This window comes from Puma concolor, chromosome D1 (genome assembly GCF_028749965.1).
Source record: "Puma concolor isolate L17-30 chromosome D1, mPumCon1.1.hap2, whole genome shotgun sequence".
Taxonomy (NCBI): Eukaryota; Metazoa; Chordata; class Mammalia; order Carnivora; family Felidae; genus Puma; species Puma concolor.
Window position 1 is genome coordinate 6,372,472 of NC_141676.1, and position 17,040 is coordinate 6,389,511.

Below are 17,040 nucleotides of genomic sequence, written 5' to 3' on the forward strand. Positions count from 1 at the left end.
CAGCATCTCTTTTCTATACCAGAGCTCCACCCACCCCCTCCTCGCTTAGCCCCAGCAACTGGCAGAGCCTCCCTCTGACACTCCTAGGTGGTGCCACAGCTGGTGCCAAACTGGCTGTTGAGGTGGCTGAGCCAGGGCGCACCTGCTGCCAGTCACAGGAGTCCCTTGAGCAGAAGGGGCTTCGTGCTTGAGCTCTTAAGCCCATAGCATTTGCACAGGTGGGTCCCTGGTCGCTGAGACCCATTCCCTGACTCCCTGCTCAGTCCTGCCTAATGGAGGCTATGAGCTTGCAAGTTACAAATTGCCTCTTGAGCTGTTTAGTCTGTCTGTGAGGTTTTCTCCGGTTTTTCTCTACCTTCTTTCATGGATGGCTGATTCATCTGTGAGGGCTGGGTGCAGTGGCTGCTGTGAGTCAGAAGCCAAGTTAAGCCTTTGGCCTCCTGCAGATGTGACTGAAGTCCAGGGTGGGGCCAAGCCAGGTAGAGCCCAGGACTTCAGACCCAAGTGTCTTGGGTCCCACCTCCCTGTGTTTAATCAAGAGGGTGTTGGCTGTGGCCCTGAGCCTTCTGCCAATATTGCTGCTGGCTCTCCAACCTGTACTTTGGGTTTTCACCTGCCTAGGAGGTAAAAGTATCCTAGAAGTTGTACCCTAAGGGTGTGGATGCAGGATTATAGTTCCCCACTCCCAGTCACCTGAACTGGAGGGAAAAAAGCCTCGGTGTTAAAGCTGGTCCCTTAGTTCCTTGGAGCTTGCCAGTATCCAAGAGGGAAGCAGGAAGGAGTTAACTTTGAGGACACGGGGGGGGGGGGGGGGGGGGGGGGGGGTTACCCAGGGTCTGGTCTCCATAGTACCCTGGTGAATCTGGGCCTTGGAGCTGTGGGAAGTGAGGACAAACAGGCCTCGTTGTAGCAAGAACCAAGTTCTTTATTTGTAAACAGGATGGGGACAAATGAACTCTGGGGGTGGGATGGGGGACAAGGTGTGGGGGCTGCCCCTTGGTCCCCAGGAGAGGAGGGAGGTCCAGGTCCCAGGCCTCCCCAAAGCTGGGGTTCTGCTTACCTGTGACCAAGGATGGTACTCCTGCTGCCCTATCTTCCTTTTGTAGGACCTGACACCTTTGGGTGGGAGTAGGGCTTGGGCTTGCCCTTACCCTGGGAGGTCATGGGGCCCGGCTAGTGGCTGCTGTGGGGGTGGCATCTTGTTGGGGGGGGGGGGGGCTCTTGCCACTGAAAGTCCCCAGAGCAGGCTGTGGCTGCTCTAAGGCTCCCCCTTGAGCGCGACAAGGGTGTTCCGGAGAAGGAGGGTGCTGGCCTGCATAGGAGAGAGGTCCTTGATGCCCCCCCCCCCCACCCCCTGCCACCCTGCTCCCTGCTTCAGGGTGCTCCTCTTCCCACACCTCCTGTCCCTTCCATCCTTGCATTCTTATTCTCAGCAATAACGGCCACCATTTGTTGAGGGCTTACTGCTGATGGTGATAAGGGAAGGGTCCTGATGCAAGAGGAAACCTGGCCCTGAACCTCAACTGGGGCTGCTCAAGGTCCACCTCCCTCTTGACACATACTTGGAAGCATTTGGTAAGAATCTAGAGGTCTGGGAGTGGAGGGACAGCAAGACGGCACGGAGGCTGGAGGGCTCACCTTAGCGTGTTTGAGCTCCAGCTCTGCCAACTCGATGAGGTTCTTGCGGAAGGAGGACACACGGCGGGACTTGAAATCCATGAGCTCTGGGGAGGAGGGGGGAGAAGTGGGGACCCTGGCAGGGTAGGCTGCCCAGTCGCAGGGGTTGCGGAGCCAGGGGGTTTACCCTGCTTGGCTGAGTCAGAGAGGCGTTCGAAGCGTCGGCAGCACAGTTGCTGGTTGCTCTCCGCGGTCCGCACCTCCCGGTTCCTAGTACGTGCCTTGTCCAGTGCCTTGTTAGCGTTCTCGTAGTCGGCCAGTGCCCGCAGCCGCCGGTACAGCAGGTCCTGGGGTGAGCAGGGGCACGGGATCACTGGTGCCCACGGCCTCGCCTGCTTGCCCTCCCCTGTTGCTCCTGCTTTTCTCCAGCCCTGAGGTTTGCTCCGGGGCCACGTCTCACCTTGGCCGCCTGTGAGTCTCGCATGTAGTATCTCAGCATGTCTGACAGCTTGAGGTCCTCGTCAGAGGCCACTCGGCCTTCCAGCTTCTGAATCAGGAAGTTTGGAGGCTGGGGAGGGAGCTTACAGAGGGGCAGCTAAGGGCTGGGGTACTGCTGCTCATCTTAATATCAGAGAGTCACTGGATAACCACTCTAGGTCAAACCCTGATATTCAGGGGAGCAGGCCAAGGAAAACCACTAAAGAGTGGCATCTCATCTGGATCTTGGGAAGGAATTAGACAACAGCCAAAGGCGCTGCAGGATGTGTTCATGAGTTTAGTGGGGGCACTTGGACGGTGGTGGTTGGATCCTGAAAGGCCTAAAATGCAAGCTAAGAACTTCGGGCTTTGTATTTGGGGCAGTTTCTGGAAGCGGCGTGGTCACTGAAGGGCCTTGAGCAGGGAAGAGAGGTGATCCAACACATTTTAGAAAGACCGGCACGCTGCAGTGACTCTTGGAGAAGAGGAAGTGGGTGTCTGGGGCAGGATGTTGGCGATGCAGTGCAGCCTGCTAGAGGCATGTGGCACATCCTTGTAAATGCCTTGGCAACCCTGGTGCCCACCCCCTCCCCTAACACCACACACATGCACTTGAGGCTGGATCCCTGTCCCCACTCCCCCTCAATAGGGTTTAACTCATGGTGAGTCCAGGGTACCGCTGGGTCCAAGTCATCACTGAACATTCCAAAATGACCCTGGAGCTTTCTCCATTTTCAGGACTCTTTTGTCCCCTGCAAAGGATCATTGGGTGCCCTTCCAATACAGGAAGCAGTACTCACCCTTAGTCGTTCAAAGAGTTCTGCCAATTTGAAGAAGCTCCTAGGAGGCAGTGGGGAAGAGTTAGGGCAGAGATCTTGAGGGGGTGTTGCTTAAAGCCTCCCACCTTAAAGCCTCCCTTAGCACTCGCACCCCCCACCCCGCCCTTGGGGAAATCTCCCTCACTTCTCCCAAGTCCCAGCAGGAAGGAACTTCTGCACCTCCCACCTACAGCCCATAGTAGGTTTCCACAGTGACCCCTAGTGGGTAGACACAGTATTACAGGCATAGAGAGAGGGCAGGAGGGGTGAGAGGGAGTCCTCACGTCTTTAGCTGGTTGACTTCCTGTGTTCCCAGACTGCTCAGTGCAGCAGAGATAGGGATATAATCATCTGCCAGGCCTGTTGGGGAACAACCCTCCATCAGAGTCCCTTGGTCTGCACATCAAGCCCCAACCCTGGTGTTTGTGGTCATAGTGAGACCCGGGGCATTTCCTGCTCTCTTTTCTCCCTGCAGGGAGTAGGAATGCCGGGGAGAGGGGGCGGAGAACCCAGAATCCCTTGGGCCCTGCATACACTTGTGGGACTGCATGACACGGTCTGCCCGCAGGCAGGCATCCCGGATCCGGGTGTGGTACTCCAGCAGGAAGGTCCTCTCATGCTCAAAGAAGTCATCCACCTCCTAAGGGAGCCAGACAGGAGCCCCTTATACTGAGTCAGCAGGAGCACGGCACCCATGGACATGCAAGGGTAGCACAATCTCCTTCTAGGCCATGCTCCCACCAGTGGTTTCCCTCCCACAGCCACCCTAGGCCTCAATCTTTGCGGTGGACTTGAGGGCCTGGGTGGAATCTGCAGAGGGCCCCCACGGGTCACCTTGAGCCCTGACATGCTGGTGATGAGGGCTTCATCTGCAGACTTCACAATATTCCTCAAAAATCCCCCAAGGAGCTCCTTCCTGTTCTTTCCTCGGACACTGAGCTGAAGCACACGTGGGGACAGTGTGATGTTGGGGAGGGCATTTGCACTTCCCACCCCAGGCACATGCCACTTGTGGAGCTGATGAGACAGAGGCTTGAGCCCACCTAGCATCGTGCCCCCTGCCCCCGAGGGTGACCCCAGTGCTCTGGCCCAGCTCACATCCTGGCCATATTCCAAAAAGACAAAGAAGTTGTGGTCTCGACGCAGGGTGGGGTGGGCCGCCAGGCGTTGCAGAAAGACCTCATGCATTGCAACTGTCTTCTTGAAGATTGCCAGGTACTCCCTGCAGAAAATGGCAGGAAGCTCAAGGCCCTGCGAGGCTCTGCTGGGTCTCCTGCCCCTCAGAAGCCCTGGGGTCAGAGGTCAGGGTCTCCATCCACAAGTGATGAAATCCTAGGACTCTCGGGAAGGGGGTGGGCCTGGGGCTCCGTCATAGACAAGGAAAGGCCGTGACACTCACGCTTCCAGCTCCTGCTTCATTTTGGCAAACTCTTCCCGCGTGATGGAGCTGTCCCCCTCGCCCAACTTCTGCAGCTTTTCCCTCGAAGCCTCAAAGTCTGGCCTTGGAGGGGCTGGGGGGATCTGCTCAAGGGAGGGACAGAGCTGGGAGGTTCTCTCATTGCTGAGGAGGCCATCCCCAGCACGGGGAAGTGTGGCCCGGTCTATCCCCATCCGAGCACCCGGGCCTGCCCCTCACAACCCCAGCCCGCCCTGCCCCTCCTCACAATGAGGCCGGCGTACTCCTCATTTTCCACGTAGGCATCGTGGAGCCAGATGAACTCCTCGTGCTGCCGCACAACTGAGAATTCCGTTTGGGCGAAGTGAGGGAGGCAGCTCTGGAAGCCGAGAAGCCCGTCTGAGGTGTCTCTCCTCCCCTCCCAAACCCTGCACCCATCAAGCATCCTGGGCACCCACTTTTGGGCTTCCCCAATCCCACATCCCAGGTGAGGCCCAAGGTGGGCCTTGGTGGCTTAGCCGTCCATGATGTCACTCGGGATGATGGACGGGGGGAGGGTTAGGACTTGGGGCCAGAGGCAAACGGCCAGCTGGAGACTAGACGAGATGCTTGCTTTCTCAGAGGGGCAGGGGGCAGGGGCCAGGTTGAGGAACAGGGCCCGAAGTCTCTGTCGGCATCTGCCCACCACCCCCTGGGGCAAGCAAAGGCTGGGGGCAGCAGGCTCCTCAGGCAGGCATCCGAACTGCCCTCTTGCTCCCCTGGCAGCCTCACCTTGGTTTGAACAGTGAATTTCACCTTGTCCCGCTCACTCACTGCATCAGAGATCTCCACCTGTAAGGAGCTGTCTCCCTGCGGGTCCACTGATATGGAGGAGGGCTGCCGGGGAGGGGAGGTTTCGGACATGACTGACCACAGCCCCTTACCCACATCCTCACCTCTGACTTCAGGTCCTCCTGCAAAGCCCACCTCAGCAGCACTGCTTCTCCAATGCCCCGGGGTCACCAGCTACCCCTAGAGGGATCCTGATAAGTCACTGCTCGGGGCCTTACAATGACTACAACACTTTCCCACACTTCCAACCTCAGAAGCAGCCAGAATGCTCCCCATTTCATAGATACGGAAGCAGACCACCAGAGAGGTGAAATAACTTTTCTGAAATCACACAGCTGCAAAGTGGCAGGACCAGATGTGAACCCAGTGTCTCAATTCCAGACCCCCAAATCCTTTCTTAGCTACCAGCTTACCTCTTCCCCAGCTGGTTACTTCAGGTACCCTTTCATCAGGGCCTAAAGAGAGTTAGACAAGATGTTCTCGCCCCCTTTTGAGGGGTTCCTGAGACCATTCACCGCTTTTAGTCCCAAGAGGCATTGGCTTGTGGGCAAAGCGGGTGCATTTCTCTAAGGGAAAAGATCCACGAGGCATGAAACTACGAGTTCATTCTTGCACTGAGCTTTTCTTTTTTTTTTTTTTTTTTTTAACGTTTATTTATTTTTGGGACAGAGAGAGACAGAGCATGAACGGGGGAGGGGCAGAGAGAGAGGGAGACACAGAATCGGAAACAGGCTCCAGGCTCTGAGCCATCAGCCCAGAGCCCGACGCGGGGCTCGAACTCCCGGACCGCGAGATCGTGACCTGGCTGAAGTCGGACGCTTAACCGACTGCGCCACCCAGGCGCCCCCAGATTGTCTTTTTTTAATTATTAATTTGTAGGAACTCTTTATATACTCTGGAGACAAGCCCTTTGTCAGTTATATGTGTTGTCAATAGTATATCTCCTATTCTTTGGTTTCCTTTTTACTCTCTTAATGGCTTATAATTCTACGAGCTCCAATATGTCAGTCTTTTCTTTTATGATTAAGGGTTTTTGTGTACTCTTGAAGAGACTTTTGCCTACCCCCATGTCATAAAGATAAAGATATTCTCCTATTTTTTCTTCTTCTAGAAATTAATAGTTTTAGCTTTTAAATTTATGTCTGTGATCCACTTTCAATTCATTTTGTATACAGTGTAAGGTATGGGTTGTGACTCATTTTTGCCATATAAATAGCCAGCCATTTTAGCACTATTTGTTTAAAAAAAGACTATTTTGGGGCGCCTGGGTGGCTCAGTCGGTTAAGCGTCCGACTTCGGCTCAGGTCATGATCTCACGGTCCGTGAGTTCGAGCCCCGCGTCAGGCTCTGTGCTGACAGCTCAGAGCCTGGATCCCGTTTCCGATTCTGTGTCTCCCTCTCTCTCTGCCCCTCCCCTGTTCATGCTCTGTCTCTCTCTGTCTCAAAAATAAACAAACGTCAAAAAAATTGTTTTTAAATAAAAAAAGATTTTTTTAAGTTTATTTAAGTAATCTCTACACCCAACATGGGGCTTGGACTCATGACCTTGAGATCAAGAGCCGCGTGCCCTTCTGGTTGTGCCAGTCAGGCGGCCTAAAAAGACTATCTTTTGATTGATTTGCTTTGGTGCACATCTTGGTAGAAAATAAATGGACTTCATAAATGTTATCAGCTCTGTACTCTACATGTCTGTACTTCTGATATCATACTGTCTTGATGATTGTAATTGACAGACAAACTTGAAATCAAATAGAATTTACTTTGTTCATTTTCAAAATCATTTTGGCGATTATAGGTCTTTGCATTTATGTATAAATTGTAGAACCAGCTTTGTTAATTTCCACCCAAAAAACCTGCTGGGATTTTGATTGAGATTAAATTGAATCTATAGATCAATTTGGGAAGGATATACATTTTTACAATGTTGATTCTTCCAATCCATCAACATGAAATAGCCTTCCAATTATTTAGGTCTTCTTTAATTTTTCTCAGTAATGTTTTGGAGTGTTCTCTGTAAAGGTTTTGCACATCTTTTGTTAGATTCATTCCTAGGTATTTTATGATTTATTATTTTTTTACATTTTAAAATATTTATTGGTTTTTGAGAGACAGTAACACAGAGCATGAGCAGGGGAGGGGCAGAGAGAAGGAGACACAGGATCTGAGGCAGGTTCCAGGCTCTGAGCTGTCAGCACAGAGCCTGACGCGGGACTTGAACTCACGAACCGTGAGATCATGACCTGAGCCAAAGTTGGAGGCTTAACTGACTGATCCACCCAGGTGCCCCATGATTTTTTATTATTGTTGCTATTTTAGATGCGGTTTTTAAAAATTTCATTTCCTAATTATTTGTTGCTAGTATGTAGAAACACACAATTGATTTTTATATACTTTGTGTCCAAAAACCTTTTGCTAAATTTACATTCTACTTTTAATAGCTTGTAGATTATTTTGGATTTCGTCCCTATACAAGCCTACGATATAAAATAATGATAGTTTTAGTTTTTCCTTTCCAACCTTTATACCTTTTCTTTCTTTTTCTTGCCTTATTGCACTTGCTAGAACCTCTAGTACAACGCAGAAGTGGTGACCTGGTGAAAAAGGAAATCCTTGGCTTGTTTCTGATCTCAGAGGGAATGCATTCAAAATGTAAGCCTGAAGATGTTTTCAGATGCCCTATCAGATCAGCGAGACTCCCTTCTATGCCTAGTTTGGTAAGAGTGTTGATTTTTATCAATGCTTCCTCCCTTTACTGAGATATCATACGGGTTCTCCTGTTAGTCTGTGTATGTGCTTAATTTCACTGATTAATTTTCAATTATTAAGCCACCCTGCATTCCTGGAATAAAACCTTCATCATGAAGTATTATGTTTTTATATATGGCTTATTCAACTTGATAATATTTTGTGATTTTTCCATTTATGTTCACAAGAGATGTTAACCTATATTTTTCCTTTCTTTTAATGATGTCAACAGGTATTTGTGTGTGTGTGTGGTAAAATACACATAACACAGAAGATTCATTTTGACCATTTTTAAGCAGTTTATTGGTATTAAGTATATTCACAGTGTTGTGCAACCATCATCACCACCCGCCTCCTCTTGACAGGTTTTTGTATCAAGGTTATGTTATTCTTCTAAAATAAGTTGGAATTGTGCCTTCTATTTCTGCTTTTGGAATAATTTATATAAGAATGGTATTAGTTTTTCTTTAATGTTTCAAAAGAATTCACATGTGAAACGATATGAGCTTAGAGAGGTAGTTTTGAACACTTTCAAATGATAGATTTACTTCCTATAATAGACATAGGACTATTCAGATTTTAATGTTTATTATTTTTGAAGGAGAGAGAGAGAGAGAGAGAGAGAGAGAGAGAGAGAGAGAGAGAGAGAATGCAAGTGGAGGAGGGGCAGAGAGCAAGAAGGGACACAGAATCTGAAACAGGCTCCAGGCTCTGAGCTGTCAGCACAGAGCCCAACACGGGGCTCAAACTCAGGAATGAGTGAGATCATGACCTGAGCCAAAATCAGATGCTTAACTGACTAAGCCACCCAGGTACCCCAGGGACTATTCAGACTTTCTAATTTTGGTTTCAGGTTTGGTTGCACTTTTCAAGTAGTTTGTCCATTTTGTTTGAATTCTCTCATTTGTTGGCATAAACTTGTTCTTAAAAACTCTATCTTTTTAATGTCTGAAACATCTCTATCAATGTGCACTTTATCACTCCTGGTTTTGGTAATTAATATTTTCTCTGTCCCTTCCTCTCAGTCTCCCTCTTGCTCTGTCTCTATCAGTCTTGCTACAAGTTTATCAATTTTTTTAGTTTATTTATTTATTTATTTTGAGAGAGAGAGACGGGGGAGAGAGAGATTGTGGGATTCTATCTCACGTTTGAATCTCATGAACCATTAGATCATGACCTGAACCAAAATCAAGAGTCAAACGCTTAACCGACTGAGCCACCCAGGCACCCCAGAAGTTTATCATTAAAAAAAAAGTTAGGGGGCCTGGGTGGCTCAGTCGGTTGGGCGTCCGACTTCAGCTCAGGTCACGATCTCGCGGTCCGTGAGTTCGAGCCCCGCGTCGGGCTCTGGGCTGATGGCTCAGAGCCTGGAGCCTGCTTCCGATTCTGTGTCTCCCTCTCTCTCTGCCACTTCCCCATTTGTGCTCTGTCTCTCTCTGTCTCAAAAATAAATAAACGTTAAAAAAAAAAAAGTTTAGGGGCGCCTGGGTGGCTTGGTCGGCTAAGTGTCCGACTTCTGCTCAGGTCATGATCTCACCGTCCGTGAGTTCAAGCCCCGCGTCGGGCTCTGTGCTGACAGCTCAGAGCCTGGAGCCTGCTTCAGATTCTGTGTCTCCCTCTCTCTCTGACCCTCCCCCGTTCATGCTCTCTCTCTGTCTCAAAAATAAATAAGCGTTAAAAAAATTAAAAATTTTTTATTTATTTATTGTGTGTGTGAGAGAGAGAGCATGAGGAGGGAAGGGGCAGAGAGAGAGAGGGAGAGAGAGAGAATCCCAAGTAGGCTCTGCATTGTCAGTGTGGAGCCTGAGGTGGGGTTTGAACTCACAATCTATGAGAGTGGGACTTGAGCCGAAACCAAGAATTGGACACTTAACCGACTGACCCACCCAGGCACTCCTAGAAGTGTATCAATTTATATTAGTATTTTCAAAAAACTATTTTTGGCATTATTGAGTTTCTATATTTGTATATTTATCATCTATTAGTTGATTTCTGCTCTTTATTATTTCCTTCCTTTTTCTTTCTTGGGGTTTCAATTGCTCTTCTCTTTCTAGTTTCTTGAGATTGAAATTTAGGTCATTGACTTTTCAACCTTTATTCTTTTCTAACATATGCATTTGGCGGTATAAATTTCCCTCTGGATACTGCTTTAGCTATATCTCATGAGTTTTGATATATCATATTTTCAAGACAATTTCTTAAAAAACTAATGTTAATTATAATTTCTTCTTTGACCTGTGAATTATTTAGAAGCATGATGCTTACTTTCCAAATATTTTGGAATCTTTTTGATTCTTTAATCCTACTGGGACAGAGATCTCATTCTGTATGATTTCAATGTTTCAAACCTTGTTGATACTTGCTTTATAGCCAAACATATAATGTATTTTGGTAAATGTTTCAAGTGCACTTGAGAAGAATTGTTTTCTGCAGTTGTTGGGTACAGAGCTCTACATAAACCAATTAGATCAAGTAGATTAATCATGGTATTTTAAAGCCTCAAATCCTTACATATTTTTTTTTGGTTTTTTGTTCTAACACTTGAGAGAGTTGTGTTAAACCTATAATTGTAATTGTGGGTTTGCCTATTTCTCCTCTTAATTCAATAATCTTTTACTTTGCATATTTTGAAATGATGTTATTAGTTGCATATAAATTTAGGACTGTTTTATCTTCCTGTTGACTCCTTAATCATTATAAAATGTCCCTCTTTATCTCTAGTAATACTTTTTGTCTTAGAATCTACTTTGTCTGAAATTAATACAGCCATGCCAGCATTCTTTTGGTTAGCATTCTTTTTGTATCCTTATAAAGTATGTCTTTTTTAACTGAGTATAGTTGTCTTTAAAAAGTCCAGTCTGGGGGCGCCTGGGTGGCGCAGTCGGTTAGGCGTCCGACTTCAGCCAGGTCACGATCTCTCGGTCCGTGAGTTCGAGCCCCGTGTCAGGCTCTGGCCTGATGGCTCAGAGCCTGGAGCCTGTTTCCGATTCTGTGTCTCCCTCTCTCTCTGCCCCTCCCCCGTTCATGCTCTGTCTCTCTCTGTCCCAAAAATAAATAAACGTTGGAAAAAAAAAAAAAGTCCAGTCTGGGGTGGCTGGGTAGCTCAGTTGGTTGAGCATCTGATTCTTGATTTCAGCTCAGGTCATGATCACAGGGTCTTGGGATCAAGCCCCTCATTGGGCTCTGTAATGAACATGGAGCCTGCTTGGGATTCTCTCTCTCTCTCTCTCTCTCTCTCTCTCTCTCTCTCCCCCACTCATGCTCTCTCTATATATAAATAAATAAAAATTTTAAATGTTTATTATTTTGAGAGAGACAGACAGACAGAATGTGAGTGGGGGAGGGACAGAGAGAAAGGGAAATATAGAATCCAAAGCAGGCTCTAGCCACAGGGCCAGATGTGGGGCTCAAACCCATGGACCATGAGATCATGACTTTGGCTGAAGTTGGCTGCTTAACTGACTGAGCCATCTAGGCACCCCAATAAATAAATAAACGAATAAAAAAATAAATATCCAATCTGAATTTTTTTATTTTAATGTTTATTTATTTTTGAAGAAGAGAGAGAGAGAGAGAGAGCATGAGTGGGAGTGGGGAGCTGAGAGAGAGACAGAAGGCGGGAGGGGCAAGAGAGAGGGAGAGAGAGAATCCCAAGCAGGCTCTGCGCTGTCAGCATAGAGCCCAATGTGGGGCTTGATCCCACAATACTGAAATCATGACCTGAGCTGAAATCAAGTCAGACGCTTAACCCACTGAGACATCCAGGTGCCTCTGATTTTTTTTTTAATTTTTTTTTCAACGTTTATTTATTTTTGGGACAGAGAGAGACAGAGCATGAACGGGGGAGGGGCAGAGAGAGAGGGAGACACAGAATCGGAAACAGGCTCCAGGCTCTGAGCCATCAGCCCAGAGCCTGACGCGGGGCTCGAACTCACGGACCGAGAGATCGTGACCTGGCTGAAGTCGGACGCTTAACCGACTGCGCCACCCAGGCGCCCCTGATTTTTTTTTTTAAAGTAACCTACGGCACCTGCGTGGCTCAGTCGGTCAAATTTCCACCTTGGGCTCAGGTCACGATCTCACAGTTCGTGGGCTCAAGCCCTGCATTGCGCTCTGTGCTGACAGCTCAGAGCCTGGAACCTGCTTCAGATCCTGTATCTCCCTCTCTCTCTCTGCCCCTCCCCTGCTCTCTCTCTCTCAAAAATAAATAAACATAAAGTAACCTTACACCCAAGGTAGGGTGCAAACTCACAACCCCGAGATCAAGAGTCACATGCTCTACCGATTAAGCCAGCCAGGCACCCCCTGAATATGTTTTTAATGGAGTGTTTGGTCTATTCATAATTATTGTAATTACTGATATAGGCTACTAACTTGCTATCTTGCCTTTTGGGTGGGTTTTTTTTTTTTTTGGGCTCATCTATTTTTGTTCCTTTATCCTTTCTTTCTTGCCTTCTGTTAGATTAGTCAAGTATTTTTGCATTATTTCATTTTATCTTCTATTATATTTTAATTACATCTTCATTTAGTATTCTTTTCATCTCTGTTTAAAGGAGAACCTTAGAGAAGGCAATGCTTACTCTAGAGCACATGATCTAATAGAGGACATTCAGAGAGTCTGGCACTTACAAAGTTTGAGGATGCACCCATCAGTTTGATAGCCCAGTACACATCCCATATAATAACAGTTATAACAACAACGATAACAATAGCTAACACTTATACTTGAGCTTCCTATATGCCAGGCACTGATCTAAGCGTCTTACATATATTAATTAATTTAACCACGAATACGAACATAGATAAACACTGAAACACATATTTTCTCCTCCATACTTTGTCTCTCTCAGGCCTTCTCACCTCTACGAACTCCACTTGAACCCCACTCCTCACTTTCTGGCTTCTACAACATCCCCAGGGCAGGCTCCTGTTGTGTCCAACCGCGATCCCCCCAACACACACAATCTGGCTCAGTGGTACAATGGGCCCCTAAGTCTCCTGTATCCCCCCTGCTGCCTTAGTATCTCTGTTCTAACCTGTACTGTTTGGTAACTGCTTGAGGGAGAGGGGACTTCAGGGATGGACCACAGCTACTCCATCCTTGTCCTCAGCCACAGCCCACCATGCACATACCTCCAACTCTCAAAAGTGTGCACCCCCGTGAGCCCAAGGATGCTCAACAACTATTTGTTGAACGAAATCAAGAGGAAGGGGTGAAGAATTCATGATCTTATGTTACATGAACACGAATACACAAGTGAAGCCATTAGTGTTGAACCAGATTCCTTCCTGGGCAAAGAAGTGTACTCCATTGCCTTCTCAATCCCTAACATCCCTCCTTCCTCTCCTTCCCCGGTAAGCCAGAACCTGGGGAGGGAGGAGAGGAGTGGCAGTGCCGGTCCCTTTCCACCTGGCAGGGCAAAGGTAAACCCTGCCTCCTTTGGCCCCATGCAGGTGCCACAGACGCGCCCCACCCCCTTGCTCAGGTCTCTCCTCTAGCTCACGCGTGCGCGCGGACACACGCACACACGCCCCACTCCCTGATTGGGCATCATTGGGTATCGTGGAGTGAGGTGGAGGTTGGGAGGGGATTTGCGTTTTCCTTTACCTTGTTCTCCTTCCCAGCCTCTTGACGCCCTTCCATCACCCTCCTTCGTGGCTGCAGCACACAACTCTTCCGCGGCTGGCCACTGTCCGCGCGCTCCCGCAGCTTCGTCCCCGATAACTCGCCGGTTGCACGGGACTCGATCAGCTGACGGAGACACGTTCCCCTCCCTGCCCGGAGTCACCTGGAGTCAGGCGTGCTTCCCACCCGTTCCCTAGCAGCCGCGCCTTTTGATTGGGTGTCAGGTTCACCGTGAGCGACATCATTGGCTGCAACGCCTGTCGTTCCTGTGCTTGGCCCCAGCTTTTAAGGGGGCAGCGCGGGACCGAGAGGGCCGGGAATCGGCGACGGCGTGGGGGCCGGGGTCGGGGGTTCTGGGGTTGCAGAGGCCTCGTGCCACGTCAGCCCCCGCCCCCAGGCTGGCAGTGAGCCGCGCGCCGCAGCTCCGGGCCGCGGCGCCAACGGCCTCGCGCGATCTGCGCGTGCGCACTAGCTCAGGCGCGCGCCCTCCAGGCGGTGGGCAAGGCGGCGGGCTAGTGGGCAAGGGTGGTAGGGTGGCAGGGTGGGAGGGTGGGGGGGGGGCTGGGTGGGAGGGTGGGGGAGGGCTGGGGGAGGGAATGGGGAGCAGGGGTGGGTGGTGGGCCAGGGACGAAGGTGAGGGGTAGTGTCTGTGGAGAAAGGGGTTCCGTTAGACTATTCGCTCTGGGGTATGAGGGATGTGCGGGGTAAGCAGCCCAGAGCAGTGAGGGGACGCGGCAAGGCCCGAGGCCAGGCCCGGGGTCACGGGCGGTCGCACCTGGAGCCAGGAAGCAGAGGGGCGCAGATTCAGCGAGAAAAATTGTGGGTGCCCTGGAACGGGCTCGTTGTGATCGGGAAGAGAATGGAGCTCCTGGGTAGAAATACACAAAAGCCTAGGATGTGGGGCCCCAAGCTTGACGCTGAGAACTGGAGACTGGACGGTGTGGAAAAGAGGGTCTTGAAAGAGAAGTCAGGCCAGAGTCAGGAAAGGATGGATGTGAAGCTACTGCCCAGTGTAGCAGGTGCATTACAGGCTTCAGCAGGTTTGGGGAAAAACAGCCCAAGGGAGATGTGGGGAAAGCAAGAACTCAGAGGCAAAATAGGCGCTGAATCTGAAAGTGCAGGCACTACAGCAGGGTCTAGGATGGGGTCTGGTTTTAAAGACAGGTTGAAGGTTACTGGGGTACGGACCAGCGGAGAGGACTTGAGATCCAGGGGATATACACTAGAGCAGAATGAGGAGGAGCTGAGGTCCGGTGGAGAGAAGTTAAGGTCAAGTAGAGAGAGGCTGAGGTCAAGTGGAGAGAAGCTGAGTGGAGAGAAGCTGGGGTCAAGTGGAGAGAAGCTGAGTCTGATTGGAGGGAAGCTGAGTCTGAGTGGAGGGAAGCTGAGTCTGAGTGGAGAGAAGCTGAGGCTGAGTGGAAGAAAGCTGAGTCTGACTGGAGAGAAGCTGGGGTCAAGTGGAGAGAACCAGGGATCCCGGGGAGAGAAGCTGGGAACTAGTGGGGAGGATTTGAGATCCACTGGAGATAAACTGCAGTCAAGTGCAGAAAAGCTGGGGCCTAGTGGGGAGGATTTGAGATCCACTGGAGGTAAACTGCAGTCAAGTGCAGAAAAGCTGGGGCCTAGTGGAGAGAAGCTGGAGGATTCAGGAATGGGCAGCATAAATGAAGAGAGCATTGAAAGGTTGATAGAAGTTACTGGTGCTGAGATGGAAATTCCTGTTGAAAGAGTGGAAGGGAATGATAAGCTCGAAGGGGCTAAGGAGGCGGGAATTGAGGAGGATGTCTTGGAGGGGGTGAATGATATTGCTGACGAATCTGTTTCCGCGGAAGAGAAAGAGGTTATAGGTGAAGGTAGTGGTGAAGGAGGCAGATGAAGGACTGGAGCTAAAGAAAGAAAGGGAAGCAGATAGCGGAAGTGTTGCAAGTCAAAAAGGAGACATCAGAGCCCAGCCGAGCATTATTGACCCTGAAGAAGTAAACACGAGAGAGGGAATGAAGAGCTTCTGGGGTTGAAGGTGGAGGCCAGGGCCAATGGAAACAAAGAAGGGTGAGAAAAAGGGAAATGGGAACATTTTGAGGAGAAAGGAAAGATCTGGAAAGGTGTTGATAAGTAGAGGACAAGTGGAGATTGGTTCCTTGGAGAAGAGCTGTGACTTGTGGGAAATGTTTGAGAAGGGGATTTGGGACGGGCTAGAAGATTTCGTTTAATGTGTGATTGGGTTTACGAGATCCGGAAGAGTGCATAGTGAGAAAAATGGAAAATTACGGAAGGACAAAGGATAGGTAATGGAGGTTGTGAAGGAAGAAGCAAGCTGGAGCGAGCAAAGAAAACTTCTCAAAGAGGGTCCTGAAGAAGACTGAGGGGCTCCAAAGTGACCAAGGCAAGAGCAAAGAAAATGAGGGAAGAAAAAAAAAAAGTAAGAAGTCAAATCCCATCATCATGATTATGTTTGTTGGGTTTGAAAGTTATTTCCCTTACTCTTTCTATAACGTATGCCCTCCCGTGTAAGCCAGTTTTGCAATGTGATGGGACAGGCCTCTTGCAGGGCCCCGTACATCTGGACCAGGCTCATCCTCATGGATCTTCCGTCTAACTAGCCCCCAAATGTATCCAGAATAATTGCTGGCCTCCACTATTTCAGTCACTTCACCATGATCACCATTTCCATGGCTTTCCCTCCCCTTCGCACATCAAATTCGAGTTGCTCATACTCAATTTGAAGTTACCTCAACTATTTGTGTTATTATTGTTTCCATTTTTGACCCATGTTATATATATATATAATACACATTATATATGTGTATTACATTATATATGACATATACGCATTGTATGTATAGACATGTATATAATGATCTACATTATATATCATGTATATCATATATTTATGTATAAATATATATATATATATATATATTTTTTTTTTTTTTTTTTTTGAGAGAGAGAGAGAGAGAAAGTGCAAGTGGGGGGGTGGGGAGAGGGGTCCCAGGCAGGCTCCACACTCAGTGTGGAGCCCAACTCGGGGCTTGATCCCACAACCCTGGGATCGTGACCTGAGCTAAAATCAAGAGCCGGACACTCAACCAACCGGACCATCCAGGCGCCACTCCCATCTTTGGCTTTTATTTGCTCATCTAATCACGTGGACTTTTCCTCTTGTGTCAGTCTCCTTTGGGGCTTTCTTTTATGACTTCCACATGCCATCCGTCATCCACTGTCATCCCAGGGAAGAGAGGACCACCCTGAGTGCCTGCTGTCACGACATCAGTGTCAAAACTTAGGTTCTTAGGTCGTGTTTTTCTCTTGGATAGGGATGTAAGGAGATGACAGAAAGCAGCCATGGAGTGTTAGGATGAAAGAAATATTTCACCCTTTTCCTCCATATACTTTTATTCATTCATTTACTTACTTATTTTTAATGTAATTTTTTTAAGTTTATTTTTTTGACAGAGATAGAGAGTGAGCGGGGAGGTGCAGAGAGAGAGGGGAGACAGAGAATCCCAAGCAGGATCCGCGCTGTCAGTGCA

At 48.8% G+C, this 17,040-nt stretch overlaps 2 protein-coding genes across 14 annotated transcripts in view; one reads left to right on the top strand and one right to left on the bottom strand.

The window, feature by feature from the left end:
• Positions 1-904: 904 nt before the first annotated feature.
• On the bottom strand, positions 905-13,859 carry SNX32 (sorting nexin 32). Its single transcript, XM_086676871.1, has 13 exons — positions 13,493-13,859; positions 5,080-5,184; positions 4,577-4,687; positions 4,312-4,433; positions 4,011-4,134; positions 3,747-3,851; positions 3,447-3,552; positions 3,197-3,272; positions 2,895-2,934; positions 2,078-2,164; positions 1,805-1,964; positions 1,639-1,724; positions 905-1,312 (listed from the first exon to the last, which is right to left on the bottom strand). Exons 1-13 carry the CDS (start codon positions 13,526-13,528, stop codon positions 1,259-1,261), a joined length of 1,212 nt encoding a protein of 403 aa, XP_086532997.1. The 5' UTR covers positions 13,529-13,859; the 3' UTR covers positions 905-1,258.
• A 276-nt stretch (positions 13,860-14,135) lies between these two features.
• LOC147576371 (uncharacterized) overlaps positions 14,136-17,040 on the top strand; it is a 32,474-nt gene continuing 29,569 nt past the window's right edge. For 7 of the 13 annotated variants that reach the window (XM_086676878.1, XM_086676877.1, XM_086676874.1 and 4 more), the window contains exon 1: positions 14,136-15,929. In XM_086676878.1, coding sequence (XP_086533004.1) covers positions 14,199-15,386 — 1,188 coding nt within the window. In that variant the 5' untranslated portion in view covers positions 14,136-14,198 and the 3' untranslated portion in view covers positions 15,387-15,929. The remainder of the gene's footprint in view (positions 15,930-17,040) is intronic. The other 6 variants (XM_086676883.1, XM_086676884.1, XM_086676885.1 and 3 more) reach the window with 6 other exon arrangements.